This window comes from Lethenteron reissneri, chromosome 19, assembly GCF_015708825.2.
Source record: "Lethenteron reissneri isolate LAM-NWPU_2019-01 chromosome 19, ASM1570882v1, whole genome shotgun sequence".
Classification (NCBI taxonomy): Eukaryota; Metazoa; Chordata; class Hyperoartia; order Petromyzontiformes; family Petromyzontidae; genus Lethenteron; species Lethenteron reissneri.
This window is the reverse complement of record NC_083797.1, coordinates 8981589-9009578: the sequence shown is the minus strand read 5'-3', so window position 1 is coordinate 9009578 and position 27990 is coordinate 8981589. Positions and strand designations below refer to the sequence as shown.

The window sequence follows — 27990 nt, the reverse complement described above, 5'->3', positions numbered from 1 at the left end:
AACATTATCAACATCGTTCAGTCTGTAGAGGATGTCAGTGTTCACCACTTTACATGAAACTGATCTCATTTGAAAAGAGAACAATAATAGCTTCAGTGAAATAAGTGAGCACATTTGTTTTACTTTTACTGCTTTCATCAACAGTGATATTGATCCAAAACTTTGGAATATAGTCATCAGGTATTGACTATCAAAAAAAAAGTATTAAAAAATTATCGTATAGGGGTGTCATATGTTTAGTTCTTGCAAAGTAGTTTTTATTGTATTTTATATTTTTAAAATCACGAAACCTTCAAATAATGCATGGCTCCTGAAGGAAATTTCCCATACGTATATTTCGTGGAGATAAAGAGCAAAGCTTGCAAATACAATACACAGCCATTAAAAAAATGAAATTACTGTAATAGTAATGATAATAATAAATACAAATCTGAGTAATCCAGAAATGGTACATTGCATTCCATAAATTAGTTCGTAAACTAGTCACAGTGTGAACTAAGCTATTTCAGGCAGGAAACGCAGCATGGCACCCAATTAATGCAATATAGCCAGAAATGGTTTTCGAAGGTGCAACGTCTCTCCACTGCCGGCAACTCTGTGGAGACGTGCATGGAGTCACAAGGCAGTTTAAACCACAGCAACTAATGAAATGCCCACCACTTCAAAATGAAACAAATGTCCGGTGGCAATTTGAGGAATGCTTGGCCATGTGTTTTGTTAAAAAAGTGAAAGCGGTGTATTGCTCAAATAAGTTTGAGGCAGTGGTCCGTCTCCTTTCATATCCCTGAGATAGTGGTGACAAATACACATTTCTATGATGGGACCAAGTGTGTCCATAGGAATTTTACTATAATATAGGTTTTTGGGTTAGATCGCGTAACTATAAATGTGTCGTTTAACCCGCCACCACCCGACACAGCCAATTAGTAAGGTTTGCCACATAAACAGAACATGCCAATTCGTTACTAGCACAACACACCGGTGTGTTGGAGAGCAAAGCCACAACATTTACAATCTGAGTACGACGTTTCAACGGTTGACCTCCCCAATAAGTGGTACCTATGTTATCCATGCCAGAAGGATGAAGGGCTGAGTGTACCCCTTACCAGAATTTGAACTCGCAACCTTCCAATGTCCAGCTGCTCACTCTACCGCGGTTATGTTAGAATACATTATTTATATTTTCACTCTTTAATGTATGCAGTAATCTTTGCACTATATAGGATTATTATTATTATGATACATAGGTGTCTTTTCTGGTTCGCAAATATTATACTTATTTCTGTGTAATTCCTGAAATTCCCCACATAGTTCTTGAAATCTTGAAATGTCATTTCAATCAAATCTCACTATCCTTCGAATGAAGAATACTGACCTATATCATGTGCTCTTAGGCTAGAAATTAGATATTGAGGTACTACCACAATTGCCTCTGTATATAACCTTTAAGTGCATCAACAATATTGCAAGGATCAGCATAAGTACGTCACATATCTGACCAATTAACTACACATCCGACCTATTCGTATATGTGCCCATATCTTTGTCTCCAGTGAGTTGGATATGCAACATTGTAGTGCATGGTAGAACACACAGAAACAAGTGTGTTGCATTGTGCGCTTACACTTACCTCGCTCGAAAATTCTCTGGCCTGGCTTCTCCATCAAAAACCAACATGAAGTCAAACTCCTGCTCCAGAGCAAAAGAAAGGAAAGTCAATTGAATTCGACTCTTGTTCGTGGCCACGATGATCCAGGTGCAATTGGCTTTGTTGGGGTATCCATATGGAAATCCGGGGCTTTCAATAGTTCCATTCAGACCTTGAAGGGTTTCATCACAGGTATTCTGACCTGCAGAAAGAACAGAAAATCACAGCATATGTTACTGATAAGGTACAGATCAATTTGAACAACGAAATGTTTACTATCTCCCAACTCCAGGTGATTGAATTAAAACTGCATTGTACCAAAAAGAATGCTTTTGAATAGTGAGCCAGTACTGCCTGCTTTCGCCCCTTTACTGAACAAATGGATTGTCTACATTGAACACAATTGTAATGTGCCCTGATGTGTTTTAGATGAGGTGCTATCTCAGCGCCATAACAGTCATCTAGAGTTAATCAGCACCTTGGCAGTGGAGCCTATCTCACACTAATCTGAGGCTTCCGTAAGCCAGATTGCATTGTCACAAACACGGTGTCTGATCATCTCCACAGTTGCTGAATGGGTCATCCACAAGCAATCAAAAATATATATTTGCGTCCCAACTCAAGAGCGTGGCTGGCAAAGGGATGTGGTGAGATTTAACAGCATGAGAGGAAGACTTCCTGACATCCCTTAGTTGGAAGCTAAAAGAATTGGTATACTTATACTAAGTGCCTCAATCCCCCATGATTATGATATATTCAGGAATATGATGCAGCATACAAGCAAGACCTGCCTGCTGCTTTCTTGTCTGTCAAATAAAGAACTAATTATGCTGTAAACTGCTTAAAAAATATGCATTTGAAGCTAAAATATTTAGCAATGATGAAATCCCATAAATGCATGCTAAATTTGACGACAAAATATACACCTTTAAAAGTATAACCGCATTTATGTAAATAGTTAATATTGATGTAAGTTTTCTAAATTGTACGTGTACATGTTATTAATACATGCAATTTCCTGCTCAAGTGACCATTGAGACATTGCTCATCTCCTGCTTTCCTACGGCAGGGGGTGAGTATCAATAGGACAACCAATCTTGACTTTCCCACAAAGCAATCCTAATGTTATGAAACCCAAAGGTATTATGGGCTGAGTCAACCCCCAGCCTGAATTTGAACTTGCAACCTTCCGATTGCGAATGGCTCGGCCAAGGGCTGAGTCACCTGGCTCAGTGGGAGACAGCGCAGGAACACTGCCATAAAGATGTAGGCTTACTCTTTGCCACGTAAATTACCTCATATTAGAGCATACATGCTTCTATTTCTGGATTTTTCAATTAAAATATGAATCAATTAATTACGTTAGAAAAAATACCATCAAGCAATTTTGAAGGCCATTACATGGGACAATCACACATCTGTCAAGTATATCCTTAGCCAAGGACCTCGCACACATCTGTCATTCCAAGGCCATAAAATACCTAAGTACCACCTTGAGTATGGAAAGTCTCAGCTCTAATTAGTTGCCTCTTTTCTAGGGTCAATTTAATTGTCCCAGTCAGCAGAATACTTCAAACACTTATATTGATGACTTTGTCCTCCCAAATTACTGCATAATTCATGTGAAAGTAGGCATTCCAATTAAATATATTTTCATTTTTAACAAATAGCTCTGCATGAATCTTACATACCATCATATGTAAATCCTGTTGCTTATTAGCAGATACAGAAGCACACCCAAAAGCAACCCCAAGAAACCCTTGTTGTAAAACAGCATTCTACACATTTAACTTTTTGTCATTTCAGACATTGTCCAATGGTATCATGCCAAATTTCATGAAATATACAGTCTTACAAAGAAAGGTAATTTGAGCAATTTATTTTATATTAAAGTAGTAAATTGTGGCTCTACAACTAGACAATTAAATCGCACAAGGAGGAAGACGATAGCTTATCAACCTCAAGTTTGTCAAGTGTCTTGAAGTGGCATTCGTATCCTAATGGTCCAGTCTCTAGCAGAAGTACATGTTCATGGCCTCGTGAGATATGTTCAGATGCTTATTTACTCATACTTTGCCGTAGTGACATAAGTCAACTATAGTGTAATACACATGTAAATGAAGAAAACATTTAGATTTGCTTGATATTAAACATCAGATGAACAAAAAAATATCGAATGATGAAATTGGTGTTTTGTTAATTATATCTTTTCCTATGAACACACAGCAAAAAAATTGCATGTCATGCCTTTGCAGAGGCGATTCAGCTGTATGATTTGATCTCTGCCGCAGACTCCTGCAAATGGTAACTTACGGACCACATAACACCAAGAGGAAGACTAAAGCCCACTACACTTGAAGTTAAGCCTTTTCCCTTTTAGAATCTTTTTCAAAACAGAAACAAAGAGATCACCTAAGGTCACTCATATAAAGGAAGACTATGGATCAAAAGATAGCTTATTTTGTAGATAAAGTCAGGTGACCTTAGAAACATTCGAGTTTCAAGCTGGTAATTAGTCCTGCGGGAGCCTCTGAGAGCCATTATAAAGTTTCAAGTGTGTGTGTGTGTAACCAGCAAGGACTACACTAAGCATTTGTGTGACCCTCTGCAGTATCAGTGGAATGGCTTGGCCATTCATGTTGACCTTCGTCTTTTGGCTTTTACTTTATTTGCAAATGGAGCCCATTCAGTGAATGCGATTTTCGAGAATAAAACTGCAGGTCACACTCTTATATGTGTTAGATGTCTTGCCAGTGTATTATGGTATCACTCTTTGGGATGTGAGCAATGAAATGCAAAACTCATGAAACAACTGTGTTCTTAGAGTAAACTAATAGTTACCTTTAAGTTCTTTGGTCAATCTACTGCTAGATGCATGCCTTTCCATGCCATTCATTCATGGAATTTGTTTGATCATACTACTCCACGCTGGTCAGTCCGAATTAACGACCCAACAACAAGTAAAATATCACTCGCCACTGATGTTAGCCGGGGCCGATAATCAAACTCGAAGTGCAGTGCACTAACCACTGCGTCACTGTCCCATGATAACCTATATAGTGATGTCGGGGGGGGGGGCGGGAAGTGAAATTGAATGCAGTACTCTAATTAATTTTACTTTACATAATTGGTTTAAAGTAAACTAATCATTGTGTGTCGAGGTCAATCTATTTAGATTTATATCTCCACAGATAACAATTCATTATTTTGGATATTATTTACCACGGAGGGATGTGTATATAACTGAAATTCCTCTTGAATAAAGAAGCCATTGTACATCACAGTCGAATTGTATATCAATAAACGTTGTGCGATTGATAATGAATGTTCGTCAGAGTGCTGTGTGATGCTTTACATCAAGTAATACATTCTATTGATCAGTAGAAAGTGCATTTCCATCAATAGCCGACGTACCTTTATGTGAACACTATGTATCAGTGAAGTCAACAAATGTCAACAATAATAGCATCTGCCACATTGTCATTAAGACACAAAATATTGCAAAACATCTGCATACCTAGCACATTCGTTTTGATTACGCACATTTATTATGCTATTTGTCAGTATTGTGTTTCTGCTATACCTTTGGGGTGTTACAATGACGACTGTAAGTGGTCGAGTCATTCTCAGTGATATTGGCCTGTTTTCTCAGCACAATATGTATGTTGAGCGTCTTTTACACCGTACGTAGCCAACCGTGCTAATTAGGAGGTATGGGATAATACATTTAAATTGTGTACTGCGGTTCAGTTAGTTGCCATTGGGCACTTGATGTGAAAAATAGAAGTAGCATTTTTTTAGTTTTGTACTTTCACTATCACCGAGAGACCAATTCTTGTGCAACACAACACTTGTCTGAAAGTGACATGACAGGCACCTCTCTTCAACTCTACTTCTTGCTTGTCCTACAGCCTGTGCACACGTATCCACCATATATGCTCATCCCTGAGATTAAGTTTATCGATTTGTAAATTGATTGACTTATTTAGCAGCAAATGGCCATTAATTTATGAGTGGGCCTTGGTGAAAACACTTTGTAAGAGTTATCCCTTTACTCCCCTGCTTTGATTCACATAGAATTCCATGTTTAGCATTTTACATGACACATCTCTGCAATGTGTGTGTTTTTGGGTTGCACAGCGTGTTGTGCAGCATGAGATCCAACGTTTCATTGCATGTGCTGGGAGCTTCTTCAATTTAGTTCCTGAAGGAGCTTCCATGGAAGCGAAATGCCAGACCTCTTGTCCACCAACTCAAAAACACATTGGATAGCAACCGTGAAAGCAATGTAACACCGCCACATCATTGATTTGCATGTCGGTACCAACCATAGATCAATGACATAGAGTACTCTCTTTTTCATGCAATTCACTTTCCCCATCAGGCAAGCAAAAGCAATTTTTAAGTCGCCTGCATACAAGCAAGATGGGTTGCCTTTGATGAACCTATGAACCTAACCCTAATTAATAGTGAAGATCTATTATCTTCTTTTGAAAGGTGGGGGATGGGTGGTCCAAATGAGACCATGAAGGACGTGGGATCCTGGGTGAGACGTGAGAGTGAAGGTGGGAGGGAGGGAGGGAGGCGTTGGGCCTTGTTTGAGGTTCAGTGTAAACTCTCTTTTTCGGCCTGAATGGGAAAGCATGGTTGCGGCAACTCTGCTGCCCGTCGTCACCTCTGAGGTCTGGAGTCTCTGGGGATTCCTGTCAATGCCATTGTCCCAACAAGACAACTTATTCATGAGGGCCACGGTCCCTCCGCAATGGTTCACTGTCACATTAAACACGGAGCTTGTATTTTTATGAAGACAGCAGCTCTCGGTGTGATGGTCCTCAGCAAAATATTAAACGTATATCAACTAAGTACATTATTACTGGTATAGTATCCCTCACTTTAAACAGTCTTCCTACGTAAAAAAAGTTATACTGTTTGGTTCTTTCGGTAAAGTCACGTAGGTATAATTTTCTTTTATACCTACGTGACTTTAGAACGAACGAGTATGGATTCATGCAGTCACGAAAGCTTAAAATCAATATTTTAAAAGTTGTATTCGCACATGCATTATCATCCTCAGCCATTACACTATGTAACAAAAAAAATTGTTCCTGGGTATTAAGTTATTTCCTAATTGTGTATGCCTCAAAAGTACAGAAAATTGCTATTATTCCCCACAAACTTTGCTTTTGTGACCAGGACAGTGATATTTTTTAATTTACTTATTTTCCAGAACATTCCAGATCGATTCAGTGCTGAGTAAACTTGGAGTAGCTTCTAGAACATTCTATAACTTTCCAGTAATATAAATAGTGATATAAATACAGGGGTCTAAGCCCACCAGTTCAGTTTAGTTCCAGTTACCTAAGTGGATACATATCTGCATTTTTCTGAGATAGCATTAAGATGCTGTAAGCATCCGGCAGACGCATTTTGCTATGTTTGCGGCCAAATTATGAAGACAGACAAATTCTAAAAAATACCCTGTGGAAGCGTCTGCTAAGATGTGAGGCCTACAAGGCATATTTCGGCATGCCTGTCAGGGATCAAGACAAACCCTGGGCACCTCATTTCACCTGCGAACAATGCAAAAAAAAAACTCTGGGAGGTAAGATGGACAATTGTTGGTCAGAATTTTGTTATTAAATTTGTTAACATTTTTTAAATTGTAAAAAAAATTAATTTTAAAATGTTTTACAATTTTGCCAATTTATTGAAAAAATATATAATACATGAAAAATGTTGCGAGAATCTCTTACACATTAGTCACGGGTGAAATAAATGTATTTTTGTAGGATGGTACAGAGGGGAAAAGAGCCATGAAGTTCGCTATCCCAATAATTTGCCGGGAACCCACTGACTACTCAAGCTACTGCTACCTCTGCATGGTGGACCCTTCCAAACGTCGAACTGGCAAGAATGCACCTGCTATCACGTATCTGGACCTTCCTTCATCCATCGCCCTGGTGCCACACTGCCATGAGCTCCCCGTACCCATTCCTCCGGAGAGAGAGCAGCCGTCTTTAGAAGAGAGCAGCAAGTCAAAAAGCGAGGAAGACGTAGATCCAGATGACAATTTCAGAGGTGGAGCTGAGGAGAGAAACCCATACTACCCCAAAAAGACCTCAATGACTTGATCAGAGATCTTGGTCTCACCAAGTCCAATGCCAAGCTTTTGATGTTTAGGCTCAAGTAGTGGAACTTGTTGGATAAAAATGTGTAAAGTCGCAGATCAGAGGAAGTGTCACCAACCTTTTTGCAGCTTCTTCACCCATCAAGATGGGCTCTGCTTCTGCCACAATGTGACCAGTCTGTTCGAGGCAATTGGAATCGCCTGTAACCAGAACGAGTGGCGCCTCTTCATTGACAGCTCATCCAGGAGCCTCAAAGCCGTGCTGCTCCATAATAGTAACAAGTACCCGTCTCTTCCCCTGGCTCACTCGGTGCACCTCAAAGAGGATTACAACAGCATCAAGACCTTGCTGGACGCCTTGAATTATGATGAGTACGGCTGGGAGGTCATCGGAGACTTCAAAATGGTGGCATTCCTGATGGGTCTCCAAGGCGGTTTTACCAAGTTTCCCTGCTATCTTTGCCTTTGGGACAGCAGGGACACCAAGGCGCACTGCCACAGGGGGGACTGGCCACAGTGGACCGAGTTTTCCGTGGGGAGGAACAACGTCAAGTGGGAGCCACTGGTGGACCCCCGGAAGGTGCTGATGCAACCACTGCACATCAAATTGGGCCTTATGAAACAATGTCAGAACTGTAGATAAGGAATCGGCAGCCTTCAAGTACCTTCAAGACTTCTTCCCTCAGCTGTATGAGGCAAAGGCCAAAGCCGGTGTCTGTATCGGACCACAGATTAAGAAGATCCTGGAGTGCAATGAATTCCTCAAGAAGCTCACTAGTAAGGAGAAAGCGGCTTAGAACAGCTTTGTCGCAGTGGTTTGTGGCTTCCTGGGCAATCACAAGGTTAAAAACTATGTGGAGCTGGTTGAGACTGGTGAAGAACTATGGCACAATGGGCTGTAGGATGTCCCTGAAAGTCCATATCCTTGATGCTCATCTTGATCAATTCAAGGAAAATATGGGAGCGTACTCGGAGGAGCAAGGCGAGCGCTTCCACAAGGATATACTAGACTTTGAACGCCACTACCAAGGACAGTATAACGAGAACATGATGGGAGACTACATTTGAGAACTGATTCATGAAAGTCATTTACAGTATAATTATACATCTCGAAAAACTACTCACTTCTAAATCTTTTGTAGTCATTTTTGTTTTACTTTAGTGTAGGACTTGAAATGACACGCGCCACGCGTTTGGTTGCGATGCAAGCGTGCAGCGTACAGTGGGGGCAACTGAGGACATACAGTTGTTGTTGCGCCAATTAAGGGGTGAGGTCATTAAGAGACGCCACAGGTGTTAAGGGTAACTGAGGACGCAGGCCGGTGATTGGTCGAGAGGGTGAGTGGTTGATGACTGGCGCCGGGGTGGCGACGATAACAGGATCATGTGAGGCGGGGCGCCTGGGGGCGAGTAGCGAAGCGGAGGATGACATAATTAATTGGGGCGGATTGGTTCGGGGATAAAGGCAGTGAGCGTATGGAGATACGGGTGTCTTTGTGAGTGTAGGAGTCGGAGCTGGAGATGGTGCCTGGGACAGAGACAGAGCAACAGAGAGCATAGTATAAGGTAGCAGTGGATAAGAGAGTATAGTATAAGGCAGCAGTGGATAAGAGAGTATAGTATAAGGTAGCAGTGGATAAGAGAGTATAGTATAAGGTAGCAGTGGATAAGAGAGTATAGTATAAGGTAGCAGTGGATAAGAGCATATAGTATAAGGTAGCAGTGGACAAAGAGAATACAGTATACGGTAGCAGTGGATATAGAGAGTACGGACAGAGTAGCAAGGACTGAGCGAGTACAGCGTAGCGAAGCAGTGGAGTAACGGACCTTGGTGGAGAGAGAGAGAGCGAGCGAAGCAGCAGAGCGAGCGAACGGAGGGACATCGAGTGGGGCTGATGGAGAATTGTGCATTGAAGAGTATGGAGGAACATTGAGCGATGCTGTCGGAGATGTGAACTATATGCGGAATAAAAGGAACGAGAAAGACAAAGAAGTTGTCGCATCAGTACGAGTCCTACATTAGTATAAATACATGTTAATTTTGATAATCATGTACTTTTTTTCTGACTTTATGTGAACGAAAAGACAAAAAATCGCCCATTTTCTCATTGAAAATAGATACATTTCAAATATCACTGTCCTGGTCACAAAAGCAAAGTTTGTAGGGAATAATATACATTTTCTATACTTTTTAGGTGTAAGCAATTACGAAATAAAACTTACTACCCAGGAACAACAATTGCGTTACATAGTATTATCCATTCACTGCTGGATGAAGGACTCCCCAAGTCACCTTCCTTCGTGGTCTCAAGGCACAACAATCCATCTGGCTCATACCTCCATCCTTGCAATAGTTGTCCTATCAGTTATATATCATCATTTGCCTGACACTTAATAATAAATCTCAACCATCAGCCATCATACTTTTTAGTCACAATATGTCCAGCATAGCCCACTGACTTTTTTTAAGTCAATACTACGTCCCCAAATTGTGCATGTCCTCTAATCCACGTGTTCCCCATTTCTGTTTCTCAGTGAAATTCCAAGCATACACCTCTCCATGCTTCTTTGTGAATTTTCCAGCTTTTGTTCCATGTCCGTTGTCTGTGACATTTTTTTTTATAATGCCTTGCCGAGGCACATTGGTGTGTTTCTATAAATTATCAAGTAGGTAGTTTTATTTATTTATTAATATCCATGGTCGTCAATGCATTCAAGAGAATCAGTGAAGGACCATAATGCACTTTTATGAAAATTCTATGAAAATCCCCGATACACTGCCTGAGATGTTCAGTACGATGTAGTGCATGTGCAAGCCAAATGAGGACGACAGTCACCATGCTAATCATGGTATATGATTCAATTACGGGCGATGATTCAATCTATTCTAACTGGTCAATAGTTTTACTGTAAAATAATAATAATACCAAAAAGGATATTTAATTTCACTGACACATTTTACTGACACGGATGTTTTGACACTTGTTAATACATTTCAAATATCCCATTGCTATATATGTGTGTGCATGCAAAATAATCATAACAAGGCATGTTAAAGCGTTGATTAAACGAGCCCATTTCTAACATTGCACGCATCTTTGCATCTGAACATTTTTGCATTTTTATTTTTGCAAAAAAGAAAATTTCCATGATAATCTGCATTCTACATAAGTCGGCAGAGGACATACATTGGCATGCAAGAGAAATTTGTAATGATGTTGACGGTAAGCCTTGGTCAAAATGCTCTGTATTCTTTGGCAGCAAGGTTAGGTTGAACCTAGAAATACTACAGCATGAAGTCGTGGCATAATCCCCAATTTGCAAGGCAGTGAACACACAGCGGGATGGCCGCGACTGATGCAAACAGCCGTCAGTGGCAAAGCCTGTGCACTACATCAGTGCAGATTGAACAAGACATTTATATTCACATGATAATGCAGCCAAACACACTCCAGCCAATTGCAGCTCAGAAAGCAACGTGATTAAAAATGTGTAATAAGACCAAAAATGCAAAGCTAAATAAATAAGACATTGTCAAGTCACAGAAATTCGATAAAGCTGAGAGTCACTGAAGTGGTGCTTAGGAGGAAATGTAAAATGTTTAAGGATTTGGAGACAATGCTGAAAATTAGCCAGCACAATATGGTATGCATGTTGTGCACATGCTAATGTGGAATCCACAAAAAAATGTCTGTTGTATTTCCATTTCCATGTGAATAAGTAAACAAATGTTGTAAACGCCATGAAATTACTATATATACGGTATATACTGTATAGTGTTGCAAAAGAAACATGTATATGCATAAACGGAACAATGTTGAATATATTAATTGCATTTTTTCGTGATACGTCATTGCCGATGGTGCATAACCTCAGACCATAATTTCTCTATGATTTATAAAATGAGTACGACTGTGAGGAAGTCAACAGTGATTGTCCTATGGATAGACTCGCCCACGCCAGTGGTTAGTGGAATTTCCACCAATCGCTGACGGCTTTAATTTAGAGATGAACACCGCCTCAATGCTCATTTTAGCAATAATTTACTTTGACTTATAAACGCACGTAATAAAACCTCAACAGATTTGTCAAAAGCGCTGCCTTAAAATGAATACCTAACAAGGCAACGTTATGGACAATGGCTCTTCTACATAGCATGGAGATGTTTACGATGTTAGTTAATTTATATATTTTTTATTTCAGTATGAAGGTTAGGTTATTTCATTGGCATCCTGTGATGGTACAGATGTTACTGCATGGTACAACCATTCTTACATCGGCCACGACGCAAACGGCAAGTATCAGTGCATACTTTACATGTTACAGGAATGGAAAACCCGTCGAAAACATAAAAAGAAAACCATTCCCACAGCAGTGTCGCTGTACTGTGCTTGGGAAAAAAAACTGTTTGCAGTGCCATTCACTTCATTTTATGAGCAGCTGTTTAATGTGATTGGCAAGTTTGCACTCCGGACTAAGCGTTAGCTGGCAGTCTCCAATGCCACTAGGCTGATGAAGTCATTGAATTCTGTAATGAGATTATTCATCACCAATGTGGTATCTCCAAGTGACCCACCTAACGAACAAAAAAAACACAAATCCATATTGCCTGTGACAATCATTGGTGAGAAAAGGATGAAGGAAAGTGTAAATCCCAGCAAGGACGACAAAACAACGTGGATATTTGCAGTAAGAGGGAAATGACAACCTAACAGACAAAGAGATAATGTATAATACCACACTTTCAGTAGGGCACTCAAGAGCACCAAAACAACGTCAAATTCATGAGTTTTTTGGCAATGCTGTATGTATAAGGCTGGTTCTCATCTGTAGTGCAATATGCATATATGAGCAAGAATCTTACATTCTAACAGAACATCCAATACTAAAATGTACGTAACTAGGTATGAAATAATAAACAAATATTAGAATAAGACATTGAATACTTGAATAATGATTAATAAGACATTGATTTAAATTATTTATTTATCAAACATTAATTTAAATAAATGTCTTATTTATCATTATGTATAATTAAAATAAATGTCTTATTCAATTATTTGTTTATTATTTAATACCTAGTTACGTACATTATAATACATAATAAACACATATTTGAATAAGACATTAATTTAAACTATAAATAATGATAAATAAGACATTCATTTACATTATAAATAATTTTAATTAATGTCTAATTCAAATATTTGTTTATAAATAATTTTAAGTATGAATAATTTAAATTACAAATTAAAACAACATTTTCAAAAGAGCTCTTGAAGTACTATTTCATATCATCTCGTGCCACTGGATCTCAAGACCATCACAGCTAAAGCTGGTGTTTGCAGTCATTAGTCTTCATTACTTAAAATGTCATTGCATAAAGATTATGCATAAGGAAGTGGTGGATAAAGATCAATATCCGGCAACTAATATCATACGAACACAACTAGAAACTGTAAAGCTATGAGTTTCATTATTTGCAAATGTTACCAATTGGGAGTTACCAAATCCTAAGCTCATGGTCAATCAATCCTAGATTATACGAGAAATAAGTTAAACTATTAGATAATGGTTAGATGCACAACGATTATTCATAGACACGTATCATAACTATTTAAAAAAACATATCCTGTGTGCGACTGCAGTCCCTCAGAACAGACCATAAAGCATAACATGATACAATGCCCGATTCACAAATACGAAGGAGGAGACATCATAACAATGATGCACCACTCCCTGCAACTCCTGATGCAATTATCTGGCTCAACTACCTCAGTATAAAATTATAGTTGTCGCTCACCATCAACAGCAGCATTTCACAGAAGACGATGAATTAGTAAGGTTTTTCACGTAAACAGAACATGTCAATTCGTTTACGTGACAAACCTTACTAATTGGCTGTATCGGACGGTGGCGGGCTTAATGACACATTTATATATTTACATGATCCAACGCAAAACAAAAACTATTATGGACTCATATTTTCATTAATGGTAATATAAAAATAAAAAAATAATATGCTCCAGTCATGTGTAACCTCGTGATTGTTGATGCTTAAGAGCCAGAACAATCTAGGCTAGAAAACGCTGGGCTTTATTGTGAAAACGCTAACCCATTCCACGTGTCATTTGTGGAACGCATTTTTTCATATCGGACAAGCAGAATGGAACTGTCAGCTTCATCAAGACATATTCAATTCTTAACACTAGGTGTCAGCATCACAGAATAGCAGAGTGGAAGATGACAAAGAGAAAATATCTTTCCCGTTTAAATTAAATCCTTTTAAATCGCTTTTTTCACGTGTGAAATAATAACAGTAGGTGGTCACACTAGTAAGTACTACATATACTAAGTAATTATTAGCACGGTTGGCTATGTACGGTGCGAATAAAGTTAAACATACATACAAGATTAGTTTCTATGGACTTATTGCAAATAGAAGTTAGAGTGTCAAATATTTAAGAAATACAATTAAATTGGTAAAGCACCGTGATCCTTAGTCATTGAGTTAAATTACCTGCTGGTAACTATTGTACGTGTAATTTCGACCTCTTAGGACATCAATTGCATATTGGCAAAGCCTCTTGGTAGTTTGAGTTGGGTACAACACGTATTTTTTTATACAAGATACATTTTACGTGAAATCTGATATGATGTCAAATTACTACTTTTTATGCTTCATATATATAAATGCTAAGTATAGAGATTATTATTTTTTGTAACACCCCTTACCCCTACCATGACGCATCGGCTTTACAGACAAAAAACAAGCGCTCTTTTTTGCATTGATGATAAGTCATTAAAATTCATTCCAGATTTTCATGGCAATGCGTTGATTAAAAGTACTGTATATGAATAAAGGAATAGCATCAAGAAATTGGTTCCTTAACCATTTATGGAGCGTGACAAAAATTATAAAATTTTGCTCAAGCTGGGCTTTGCAAGTGCATACAATTGTGTCCCTTTGATCGGCCCCTCAAATTTGCAAATAAACGTATATTTGATTAACCAAGTTCACCATAATACTCAAATTAGGTCACAGTTTTATGTTGAACAAGCCATTGCCTCTATTAATGAGTTTAACAGATTTAACAACCTAAATGAGCCTCCAATTTGCATTTTATAAAGCACACTTTTGCCTGTACCCGCCATGGTGCGTAAGCAAGTAACACTCGACTCTCATTCCGTATGTAATGGGTTCATTTCCGGGCAAGACAGTTAAACCTATGAGCAAGTTAATCACAAACGGGTACACTGCATGAAAGTAAATTAGACAATTACGTCTGATGGTGGTGAGAATTATGAAATTAGGTTATTTGTGTTTATGATATTCACTAAAATAATACTGCGTGCATGACAGAAATATTTCGGAAAATGCCACGACTCAAGTGGAAGGGCCATGCTATGTATTTGACTGCACACCGTTGTACGAACATGTACTAGCAGGCTAACACTCAGGCTCGGTTAAAATTAAGGCATACAGATGTCTGAGGTTGAATGATATAAGCCATTTCTTCCTCCCTCTCAGGACATAGCATGCATAACATGGGAGCACTGTTTGACTTTCATCATAAAGATCATACAACCTGAAGCTCAACATAAACAAATAGGATAGGAATAGGATTAACAAACAAATATGGAAGTGATTTATTTTGGACTTAAACCCCACCCCACATTTCAACCCAAACCCTGCTATAATTGGACAGACTACAACCCAAAATAACCTGCAGCTCAAAGCAGCTGATGTCAGTATGTGTTATCGGGATTCCCGTACACAAGCGGCACTTTTGGACACTCATTGCCTGACAGAGTCCCATGGGCACAATGTGAACGTATTGAGGCAGGGCCTTTTGATCTGGCTAGGACCACTTTCCGTTCTATACCGACAACTACCCAATACAATTAAAACTTATCCGATACTCTCACAAAAACTGTTTATCTGAGACGGAGCGCACATGCAAATCGATAAACTCATATTTCCCACTCAAGATACACTGATCTGGTGGTGGAGGGAATAGGATTGTGTTGTAATTGAAGGACACATGGCAATAGTAAAGCCAAAAAAAATATTGATTGACATTTGTGCTATGAATATATGTTTTCATATTTTAATTGCATTATTTAACCTCTCCTTTGAGGTCACTTACAATATAGGCCTTATTTTATGGAAACCACATCAATCAACAATAATTTGTAGAACGTGGCATTTTTAGTATGGATAATAATTATTTGTTGGTGTTGATGAACTATGATGAAAATAATAGCTCAAATTAAAGGTGTAGCCCTGCATTTGCTTTCTCATGCCACTGGTGGCAGAAGAACCTCCCACATGAGAGAACTCTATCCGTTCCCCCTGGAGGGTATATTGGGCCGACTCTTCCATGCTTCATTCAAAACAATGAAATATTAATTTAATTTTAAAAAGCGTCATTCATGCAATTGAATCACACAACGCTGCACATCAATTATCCAGTTCCGTACAAAAAAATACAAAAATAAAACCTCACTACTTAGCAAAAAAAAAGGAATACATAAATAACGAGAAAAAAGTTAACATAATAAGAAAAAATCATCACAGAGAAGTAAATAAATAAATCCGCTCGATCTCCATACCACAATCCCAACATTTTGCTGGATTTTGGAGAAATAATAAGTGAATGTAAAAATGTGTTCTGTAAATTACGATATTGTTGTCCTTCCCCCGCACCTCCGATTAACACGGTTTGGCGACGTACGGTGCGAAAGAGGAAGTTCAACATACATACGATTTCCAGTTTTAATTAATTGCTCAAGAAAAAAAATCTATCTAAAAATAAAACCAAGTGCCTATTTTTTTTTTAGAAACACCAACGATTGTTGCTTGTCTTGTTAGCAATCTCTTTATTTTACATGAATTAATAGGTACACAGAAATACATGCTAAATCATGAAGAAATGTATTTGCATATATAAATGTATATTCAACATAAGATGTACTTAGATGAGAGATAAATAAATATATCAATGTGGGCCCATCTCCTAATATAACAATGTCCCATTAACATTCAACACATAAAGACAAATTAAAATAGTTCAATACTCAAAGCCGTCATGTTTTTCACGTAATAATTTTAGTGTATTTTTAAGCAACTCATTTCCCTTGTTTAAAAAAGAAGTTAACAGTTTAATACAATTTATTTCCGAAATGTTAGTTTGGAAAATGTGGGGAATATATTACTAGCAGTATAATATTAAAACAGAAGGGTGCAGCTCTGCAATTGCTTGCTCATGCAACTGGTGGTGGAAGGACCTCCACTAGAGGGAGTTCTTGAGAGTCCCACGAGAGGGTATTTGGCCTGCTCTTCCAGGCTGGATAGACCTCTTGGAAGAGGTGGGAATACTGTTGGCTACCTACGGTGCGAAATAAGTTAAATATACATACTTACAGAGCCACCACACGCGACCTGCAAATGAGTTAACTGCGGTGTACCGACGAATACTGTTTGGTGGAGAGAGGTGGGGGGCGATGGGATTTAAGAAACTGCACCATTAGTTTGACTACCATGCCTGGCGCAATGGTAGCAAGATATTAACTCCATCGCATGATATACAAGAAGTCGTGGGCTCGATCCTAATCCTGACACCTGTATATTTTTAGTTTCCATGTTCTCCCCGTGGTCACGTGCGTTTTTCTCCGGGTCCTCCACATTTTCCCTCCACATTTAGAAACATGCTTTTAAAGTATTTGGCTGCTATAAATGTCCACATGATAAGCCATTTGGTTGAACTACCATTTGTGACCAGGTTGCTTCTGAAATTTTTTTATATAGCTCAGTGGGCCTTACCTGGTAAAATGAAAAGTTTCATTTATTTTAAATGGTATGCTGCTCACCATTATATTACAGCAGCATCCCCACATTATAGGCTGTGGATATCATTTATAAAGGGGCTGAAGTGTTAACATATAAAATAGCATGCCAGCTCTTAAGAAAATGTTCGCTCAAGTAGCGGAATGCTCCAGCCGAAAAACAACATGCCAAGTACTCATGCCAGTTCTCATTCTTTAATTTTCTTCAGAATTTTTTAAAAGTTTGATCAATAAATATGTTTTCTATGAATATACACCGTGAACAAATTACTGTGTTTGAAAATGATGCTTTAATTTAAACATTATATTTGTGTTGTTGATATTGTACACCTTGTAATGACCTACGTATTTTTAAATAACATTTCAGTGTGAATGTATGTGTATAACTGCTGTACGGAATTTATGCTCGCTGGTTTTTTCGTAATGATATAGTGTTGCATCAGATAGGAAACACCAAGTATTGTCACAAACATAACGCAGTGCTTTAATTTGGCTGCAATATTCCAACGGCAGCCTTCCAGCAGTTTACAAGCAAGCAGAATGCCTCAAACCACCTCAGGCATATGTATATTTTGAGTGTGTGACATCACGCAGTATTTACCAGTAAGAAATCAAAAGCACAGAGCTATATTATCTTCAATAGCTTAGCAGGATGCATGTAATCAGTGAAATGACAGTATGTATAACATCGCAGTAATTACATATCATTCCTTGAAGATGTCCGAGGTATTAAGCAGATATTTTAACTTACATATATTTTTCGTGACGCAAACCTATAGGGTAGAAACAATTGTGGTACCTTTGTGAGCACAATGTATTTATTGTCACGCGCCTTGCACAGCAGAGAAATTGAATGTAGAAGACAGAGCATTAAATGAATGGATTGAACTGAATTGGAGGCTAGAGAGTGAAGGGGGTGGGCCCAGCTAATGAGTAGAGTGAAAAGGGACAGGGTTGGCTTTTAAACCACCTTCAACCCCTCAGAAGCCAAAGGCATTTAATTATGTCTTCTCAGGGATTTGTTTTTCATGTTATATTTCCCAGAGAAGGCTGACTGAACTGACTCCAAAACTGTAGGCATGAAAACGGCTTGGTTTCACAATTAATACTTCATTACTGCAAGGACATTCCACCAGGCATCCATTCAAGTACTTGGCTTTGAAAAAAACATCAAGCGAGGGAGGACTGCTCAATGCACCCATTTCAAATTAATGTAGCAGTTTAACGGTAGAGCAACCAGCAGAGTTAAGCACAGAAGGTCATTTAACATACGAATAAACCCAATGATCTAATCAAACGATATAATTTGTTTAGTATGAAAACTACATGTATTTTTTATCATCTGACATGTGCACAGCTCACAGCTGGAAATTTGAAAAGTAAAATTCACAGGCAGGAGTCAACTCTGCCCTTCGTCCCTCTAGGGTTCATCACACGCAGTGTTGCCGCTTGACAATGAGCAAGCCAAGCAAAAGATTAGGACCCCATGCAGCAGAAGGGAGCACAGATTCGTAAAAAATTGGGTGCATAAAATATCAACTCAATTTCAAAACCCAATAAACATTACAAGGGAGTTAATAGAAAAGCCAATTAATCTCTTATCTCTATCTTGTCTGCATATATCTTCTCTCATTTTACCTCTACATGTCTTATCTCACTCAATCTATATCTCCTATGTGTATCTCTTCTGTCATGTCACTAGGATTGCATTAACTGAAAAGATTGGGCTGCAAAAAAAAATGTCTGCTGGTTTTACAAGCAAACCCTTTTTTTACCTTTTCACTGCGATTGTTTCCTACATGCCACGTTTACCTCTGGTTGCCTGGATCGTAAATTTCAACATTAGCATGTATTTCACACAGCTGCCTTTTTTTCTCTCTCTCTCAAAAGGAAACCTAAAAGTTGATAGGCAACATGAGGAAATTGCCAACAATCCCATGTGTTTGTGCACACACAGGTGTGTGTATGTGTGTGCATATATATGTTTGTGTATGGGGTATATGTGTGTGTGTGTGGGCAGCGGTGGCACAGGAGATAGCACATTGCACTACAAGCCAAATGCGCTGAGTTCAACTTCCGGTCAGGATGAACAGCATGTATCTGCTATGAAGAAGAAGCTGACATGTTGCCTATTTTTTTTTCATTTTAACACCAAGGTGTCATTGATTCATGTGATGAGGTTTTGTGTTACTTGTGCGTGTGCACCACTGCCAATGCAGAATCTCAAAATAATGTATGAACCGGTCCCGGGCCTTCCAAAAGGTTGCCTCAGCCTCAAATGGGTAAGCAGTGTATAAACATTTAAACTGTGGAGAAAAATGCAGCCAGGCGTGGTGCTAGCCACAAAACCCCTTCTTCCATTGAGCCAGCCTTGAAAATGTACTCGCGAACATGAACAGCAGCAACGGTCTATGCAGGCTCTGCAACGGTCTCTGCAGGCTCTACAGCGGATCTGGTTTGTGCATGTGTGTAGTAGCGAGGAGTGAGCAGTTTGAGGAATTGCAGAGGCAACACTAATGCGGGGACGTGGATTAAAAGGGGCAGTGAGAAGGGGTTGTCGGGTTATGCAGGGCGATGTTGGGGGGGGGGGGGTGTAGATTTGTTGCACACTGTGCCATGGTGGTGTCATTGATTGACCGATAATGAATGCATGCAGCAGGCACTGCTTAGATTCAGGGAAGCATGCTGTTCATTAATCATTCACACCTGCTTCAGCACAATCCAAAACCTGGCACAGACCCGTTTTTGTCAGATTCATACCATCCAGTCGCAATATACGCTCTGCGTTAATGACTGGGGGAAACGATGAGCAGCACTGTTTATATTTGCATAATGGCGAGTTGTCTGAGCTCGCATCTCATATACACGCAATAAAACTGGAATTAGCTAAATTTTGGTCTGAAACTGTCATACGCCAATTGTATACAGTTGCAGCATGTATGTTTAAGATTGCTCCAGTATTTTCGTTTGTTCACAACATAGGTAAGTTTCAAACGAAATTAATTTGTTGAGCAGTCCATACTCCTGTAAGCCGTAGCCAATCAGGATAACTGACTGAAGGTAGCATGATTATATGCAAGACATTCTAGATTGGTCAATTAGTTACTGTTCAATGAAACGTGCAAAATACCATCATGGTGGATAATTGCATTTGCTGTAATTGTTGGGGTTATCAAAAGAGCATTTGTAAATTACACAGTAAAAGGTAGACACATGTTACACTCTAAAAATCAGGCCAGAAATAAAAGTGTGAATAACACTGAAGAGCATTTAAATTACCCACCAACACACAATTGTCAAATACAACATTCGTATCCCTCGTATGAATTAAAATTACATACAGTGACGAATATGTCACTCTTGATATGGAGGGCCTTCGGATTCCTGTGACTTTACAGGTGCCACTGAGGGCCCTGACGATTAGAGTTCATTGGGTCATTCCTAGGGGCCGTCCATAAATAACGTCACGCACCTGGGGGGGGGGGGGGGGGGTCAAACATTTGTGACGATGTGTGATGAGGGGGGGGGGGGTTGAGAAATGTGACGTCACATCAAAATGCGCAACTTTAAATGAATATAGACAACATGTTCTACTTAATTAAGTAGACTTTTTAATAAATGTTTTCTCCTACAACATCAGAGTGCAGTGGCACATTAAATACGCACTACAATGACAATAGTTTAAAGCGATTTGCAGCATATATTTTTTTGGGGGGGGGGGGCAGAGCTTTGTGACGTCATATTTGAGGGGGGTTCTGACTTTTTGTGACGCCGTGTGACGAGGGGGGGGGGGGGGTCAAAAATCTTCCAAAATCGCGTGACGTCATTTATGGACGCTCCCCTAAGCATTTGCTGACAAACAATAATATGTACATACCGTATACACAGCTATTTAAATAATAAAGCACTGCACTTGAAATTACATTTCAAACGTTTACCAGAATGACTCACTCACCAAAGGCAATGACAGCCCAGGCAATAATAATCCTTACCTCTAGAACTCAATTCAACACAAGTCCCACTCTTTTTCATTTTAGAGTGTTATGCAACATTGGCCTAATAAGTAAAACCACCTCGACTCAGGATAAATTAAGATACGGATTGTTAATTTCTCCCAAAGGCCCCCTGCATTACAGTTTACACAGTGCTAGATAGAATGAGAAAACAAAGCATGTGATTGTTCTTGAAAAAAAAGATACGAGTGCTTCACTAAACATAAGGAAATATAGTATACACATGGATGAGCTAATGCAAATTAATAAAGGCCATTAAGTTATCCCAAAGCACGCCGATTCTTACTGTGCACACACACTTAATTTTGCGGAAAGCAATGAATGCTTCCCAAGATTTCTATTACTCTGCCCAAGGGACGACTTTCCAGCAACACGGGGCATTCCACATTTTATCTGATAAGCACTGCTGTTACGCGTAATATTATCGACAGTGCACACGCATGTGGTAAGCGCTGGATATCAGAGACCGTTGTTACCCAGTGGCCAGGACACGGGGTTCCTTTGCCTGATTCTCACTCGACTCTGGGGGATTCAGCCAGTTACATCCCTTGGCCAAAGGTCACGTCATCAGCATTCACAGCCGGATCACCGGGCCATATAGCCTCCCTGGCCCACGCCTTAACAAGTTAAGATTGTGCAGCCTAAGTTAAAGCTGGGGCATGCGTTAGATGAACGCATTAATTTTCTCTCCGAGCTAAGGAGATGACAACGTACGATTGAATTGTGATCCCTTTTGCTTAAAGTGTGCAGGGAAGCATACACCCCACAGTGTGGTGCTGTGCATTAGTGACACATACAAGAGGCTAGGTAGTGTCAAACTCAGATAGATATCTCCGTGGGAATGAATCCCATTAGAAGAGGATATATGGAAGCGCATGTGTTTTTGAGGTTTAAAATGAAGTGTCTTCTTGCATAATGACAGAACTGCCTTTCCACGCGAGACTCGCATAAATCAATGTCTCGTTACGCAATGTGAATATATAGGGATAAAGCAGAGACAATAAACTTCCCCAAAAAACATTAATGTGTCAAGTACAGTTCCTTTATGAATATGTATCACATCTGAATGTACGTTTGTAGAGTATGTGATGTAAAAATAGCAACAAAATAAATTGAATGTGATTCAACAATGTGCCAATAAATTGTTCATATAGGCGGCACAGTAAATACATCTGATACGATACTGGGCACAGAAGAAAAAAACAACTTGATGCGAGTCGTTAGCATGTTCCTTTCGTACAGATCGGAGCATAGCATTCTGACTTGAAAACCCATAATGGAAAATTACCCATTTTGTGTTTTTTTGCTTGGTTGATGGTATGGTATCATGCGTTGCCATCAAAACGGCTGTCATGTCCCAAAATTGCAATTCGTAATGGTCCCCATATAATTATCTTGTCCTAGCTGCTTAGCATTAGACAGTTTAAACACCATTAGACACTATCACATCAAGTGTCATATTTTATTTATTTATTCTTATTTTTCCCTGACTCAACGGCTTTAGCTGCCTTCCAATGCAATACTATTTCTATAATGGGTTCCGCATCTAAGAATGAGTGGTGGAAGGGGGGGAACGCAGCTTCGTTAACTTGTTTAGTCATATTGCATTTGCATGCTTATATCAGTTTAATTGTTCTTCAGCAATGCATGCATTTAAACGAACTTACAATCGCCCCTACTCAAGGTTTGGGTGTCTGTCTACATTTAAGTATCTTGATAATGAAATGATAATAGATTTAAAAAAAAATTAATGTCCCTGATTATTGTATGTTATCGGTGAGTGAGACCGGTGAGAGCGTTGCGCTCCACAACGGCCAGCTACTTTGCCCTAAACCTTGCACAGACGCTGCTGAGAAGCGAGTATCTTTGCCAGAGCGCTGATTCAATGCGCGAGTGCGAACTAAGTCCCGACCAAAGAAATCAAGACCTAGATGGATATTACTTCATCTTTACAGGGAGGGGAACTGCGATATTCTGCTTGACACCTTGATCCATATGTCATATTTTTTTGTCAGCAGATGTCCGCTGCGCTGCGCTTCGCACAGACGCCTTGCCTTCAATTAGGCAGAGCAGCATGCACCCATGCTGAAGAGTGAAGAGCAATACATTCTAAAACTGCCACTGTTTAATACACAACACGAGCGCCCAACAAGCCCCCACATGTCAACCAGTGATCCTTTACTCACTTCCGTCCTTCCCCTCAGACATTCGCGTGAGATTACAATAACATTTGGACACACGAGTTACGCTATTCCTTACATACGTTGGTGCATGTTTTCTGTCACAATTGTTTATTATATATGAAAGAAAATTTACTGTCGACAAAAATACTTGGTATCATAATAACGCCAATATTTTTTTTCGGCAACCGCCTCTGTTTTGAAGATAATTTAAATTGGAAGTAACAAGTTCATGAATTCTCCTATCAATACGTAATGAGTGCCGCCTAGCACTTGCAAAGGGGGACGAGAGAGCCACTTATTCTAAACATCGCAATTACACTCGCAACATTTTGCCTACAATAGCTTATTGGTAAACTGCGCTCTCTCTCTCTCTCCTTATTACGTATTTTTGTTCGTACTTTGGAAAAAACCGACACCCACCCACCCAAGTCAGTCTCTTAACGTGTCTCGCATAGTAATAATGCATTGCCAATTCTTTTCAGCCGCGCTGGATTGGAGCTCGCGCTGAATTAAGTGAGTCCAAAGGCAGCGATCGGGCGAAAGCGAACGAGCTCGGGAGGCGAATGCAAGAAACCCACCTCGCTCGGACGTCGCAGAGCCCAGGAGGGCGACGAGGACGAGGACGGGGATGCCCAGGAGCGTGCCTGTAGCCATTATCGGCGCTCGTACTCCCGAACGCGCATGTAGAGACGAGCGAGAAGAGCAGGGGCGTCTGTATTCCGGCGAGCTGCAGGGTGAGCCCCCTGATTCGGGCTGAGTGGGGTGACTGTGCGCACGGAGGAGGAGGAGAACGAGGAGGATGCAGCAGCAGCGGCAGCAGCATCGCGCATTCGCCGCTCGGCGTCACGCATTCAGGCAAAGGGGGGGGGGGGGGGTGGCTTGCTCCTCTCTCCCACGCCTGCAGAGCTGTAATGAGCAGCACGGCCTGAGCAAGGTTCGCTTCACAGGACTCGACCATCTCCTTGCGTTGCGCAGGGGCATCACAGCACTTTTAACGACAGCATTTTTATTTTATTTTAAGACATTGTGTTTGTTGTTGTTATTGTTTGTTTGTTGGTCGTCTATTTCTCCAATGCACATAATGTACAGCTCCACCAAATATGCAGTAGATTTAATCCAATAACTATAGAAGTGGAGATGGTGAAATTATGTGTTTAGAAGAAAAGAGAGACTGGAGTTGTTCATATAAAATGTTGTTGGAATTTTTTAAATTAAATATTGAATTTACTTATATTGTACATTCACGTCACAAAATAACTTTCCAAATAGACTCCTTATAAAGAAGCATGATATGGAAATTTGATTTAATGTATTTGCATGTCTTGCAAGATTTGAATGTATTGGTTGTGCTGTTAATTATCTACAATAAAACCCCAAAGAAGGTAGTTGGATGCCCTCTATGCATTACAATGCAGTATTGTATACACATGTACCACACTTCTTCACAATGCGATCCGACCAATTCACACAACAATGTATACAATTTTGAAGAGCAAAAATATTTTCCGAATTGAAAATTATTTAAAAGTTATGTTTTAAAGTTTATTACATATGAACACTTGAAGTTCATTTCAATAATTATATTTTAAATGCCCAGAGGATACCTTTGCACTCAAAGCTTAGGACGTGTGTGTAGTATGGAGCAAAAAAAAACACGTACCAATATATGCCATAACAGTGCCCGAGTATGGATTACTTAGAATACCCTACCGTATAACAAGAGAAAATCCATTCAATCTGCATTCATCATACGGACATCTCCGTCCCAAGCATCCCAACTCACCAAGCTAGCGATGGACAGGAGAGCCTGTGCACATCACTAAAGCATTGCCATTGGGAGTGCAACTGTGTGTGTAATCCCGGCTGGATGGTCTGATATCACCACCTACAGCTGTATTATAAATACGCGATCTCGTGCTCGGGCAGCAGTTAGCGATCACAGCACAAAAAATAAGGCCTTTCTATTGCAGTGTGAACTTGGCAAGGAGAAAATAAAGTTGCGTTCATTCTAAAATATGACAAGGTAAATTATTAGGACGACAATTTGTTATTTTGCAAGTTATCTTCAGGTGTGGTGGTAATCGGTGATATATTTGCATTTTCTGTTTATGTATGTTGATCTTCTCTCGCATCATACAATTTAAAATATTGCTTCGTTAAATTAATTATCGTTGTAATATATTAAGCTCTCTTTTAAATGTGTACAGTATAGGATTTTTTTGCAATTGTTTATTAATGAAGCAACAACTTTATCTGGTCTCCCATTCTTAGAAAATGTATTTCCCAGCTGCTTGTAAAAAAAATAAACCATGAATAATGAATTAAGCCATGTGGATTTCAACTCCCTGAGAGCAGTGTTACACAACCATCGCATCGCTGATTATTGATTTTGATTTAAAGCATATGCATTCATATGCCATTGCTTTGTTCTCAAACTATTTTACAATGAATGTTTTACCATAATTACCGTCTCCATTCCCCATCGTCACTGAAATGGGATCAATGTGTAGTCACCACTGGCCACTGGGGAGTGCTTTTAAAATATGAAGGAATTATAATTGAACGAGTATTGTAGTCGAGGGTAGATGCGGCAAAACGAACATTACATACTTTTCTTTTGGGATATAGGACCAATTTTACTGATATTTCTTATACCATTTCACAACGTTGATTGTTCTAAAAACACTGATCATTGATTGCCGATTGAAGAGAATAATTATAATCTCATTATCACCATCGGCCATGATCTATCCATTGCTGCATGAATGAAACCCCAATCCATCACCATCCCTCGCAGCAATGCATCTAGTTCCACCTGCTCCATATCCATAGTCGACATCCTCTAGGGCAGTGGTCGGGAACCTATGGCTCGCGAGCCATATATGGCTCTTCCAGTGACGGCATATGGCTCCCAGACAATTTTGAGTTGAAAAAATTAATAATAATAGAAAAATACAAAAATCAGTTTGGAACTGATTTTAAAATACTTGTGATATTGTTTAATACTACGGTGTCATTTTAAAGTAAACAGAAATTAGTTTTGAAGATAAATTTCACGGGTCACGCCTGCATGAAGCTCAACCTCACCACGTATGAACCAGACTACAAGGCCATCAGCAAAACCATGCAGCACCAGAAGTCGCATTTAAAGTAAGACATGTTTAATTTATTATACGTTAAAAATACTATATGGCTCTCAATGAAATATATTTAGAAATATTTGGCTTTTATGGCTCTCCCAGTCAAAAAGGTTCCCGACCCCTGCCCTATTCAAGTTCCTTCCTCCCTTCTCCTAAAGTGTTCTATCAGGCGTTGTTTCAAGATTAGTTTTTTCCCACGCAGAAAATAAATTCTCCCTTTTTTTCTTTTCAACTTCAAACGCATTTTGTATCAGCATTCTAATCTTAAAATTACGATGTTGAATGAAGTCATGCAAGAAAATGTAGTTATTGTATGACAGTACTGTATACCACAAGCACCTATTTATTACAGTTGCAAAACATTAGGATGCAACTACACTAGACGTTTCCGTAAACATCTCCTTCGGATAAGATACAACTTGAGTGGGTAAACTGTGATTTGCATCTGTTTGAAGTATCAAGAATGGTTATTAACGAATTGGCTTGACACGTTCAAAATAATATAGAAACTATTGTAAGCGTTCGTTTCAGATACAAATGACTGAAAATGCCCATCTGAGACAGAGTTGCCCAATCCCCTTCCTGCCCTCTCTGTCTGGCTCGTCCCGCATCATCAGCCAGGGGACAAATCTATTCGCCAAGCGTTTTTCTTGCTGCCATTTGCAAAAAGGTCAGCGGCCCATATCTATTTTTTTTAGTTCACAAAAAATATATAAAAAGTGCACATTGCACCATCATGATTTATTGGAAATATACTTGTAACTTTGTTTTGATTTATTCGTTTCTCAAAAGATAATGTGGCATCATAATACATGTTAATTTACTCAATAAGATACATTTGTAATTCATTTTCTGGTCAGTGGTTTACAGAGGGGTACTTCCAGCAGCTATTGAGTAACCTTTTTAAAAAGATGAGCCATTGGTATTTGAAAATGAGCCAAAATGCATACGTATCAGCATGTGGCACTCTTTTTAGCAATTGTTTGGCTACGTGGATTTTTCTTAGAGGAGCTGTGTGAGCTAAATTACT

The 27990-nt window shown here is 39.3% G+C and overlaps 1 protein-coding gene across 1 annotated transcript in view; it reads right to left on the bottom strand.

Moving 5' to 3' along the window:
• The window catches only part of LOC133344241 (CUB and sushi domain-containing protein 3-like), a 403210-nt gene extending 378045 nt beyond the window's left edge, over window positions 1-25165 (bottom strand). Inside the window, 3 exon segments of the mRNA XM_061554305.1 lie at window positions 1631-1850; window positions 24399-24567; window positions 24569-25165. Of these exon segments, the coding sequence (XP_061410289.1) occupies window positions 1631-1850; window positions 24399-24567; window positions 24569-24778 (599 nt within the window). The 5' untranslated portion in view covers window positions 24779-25165.
• Window positions 25166-27990: the final 2825 nt, after the last annotated feature.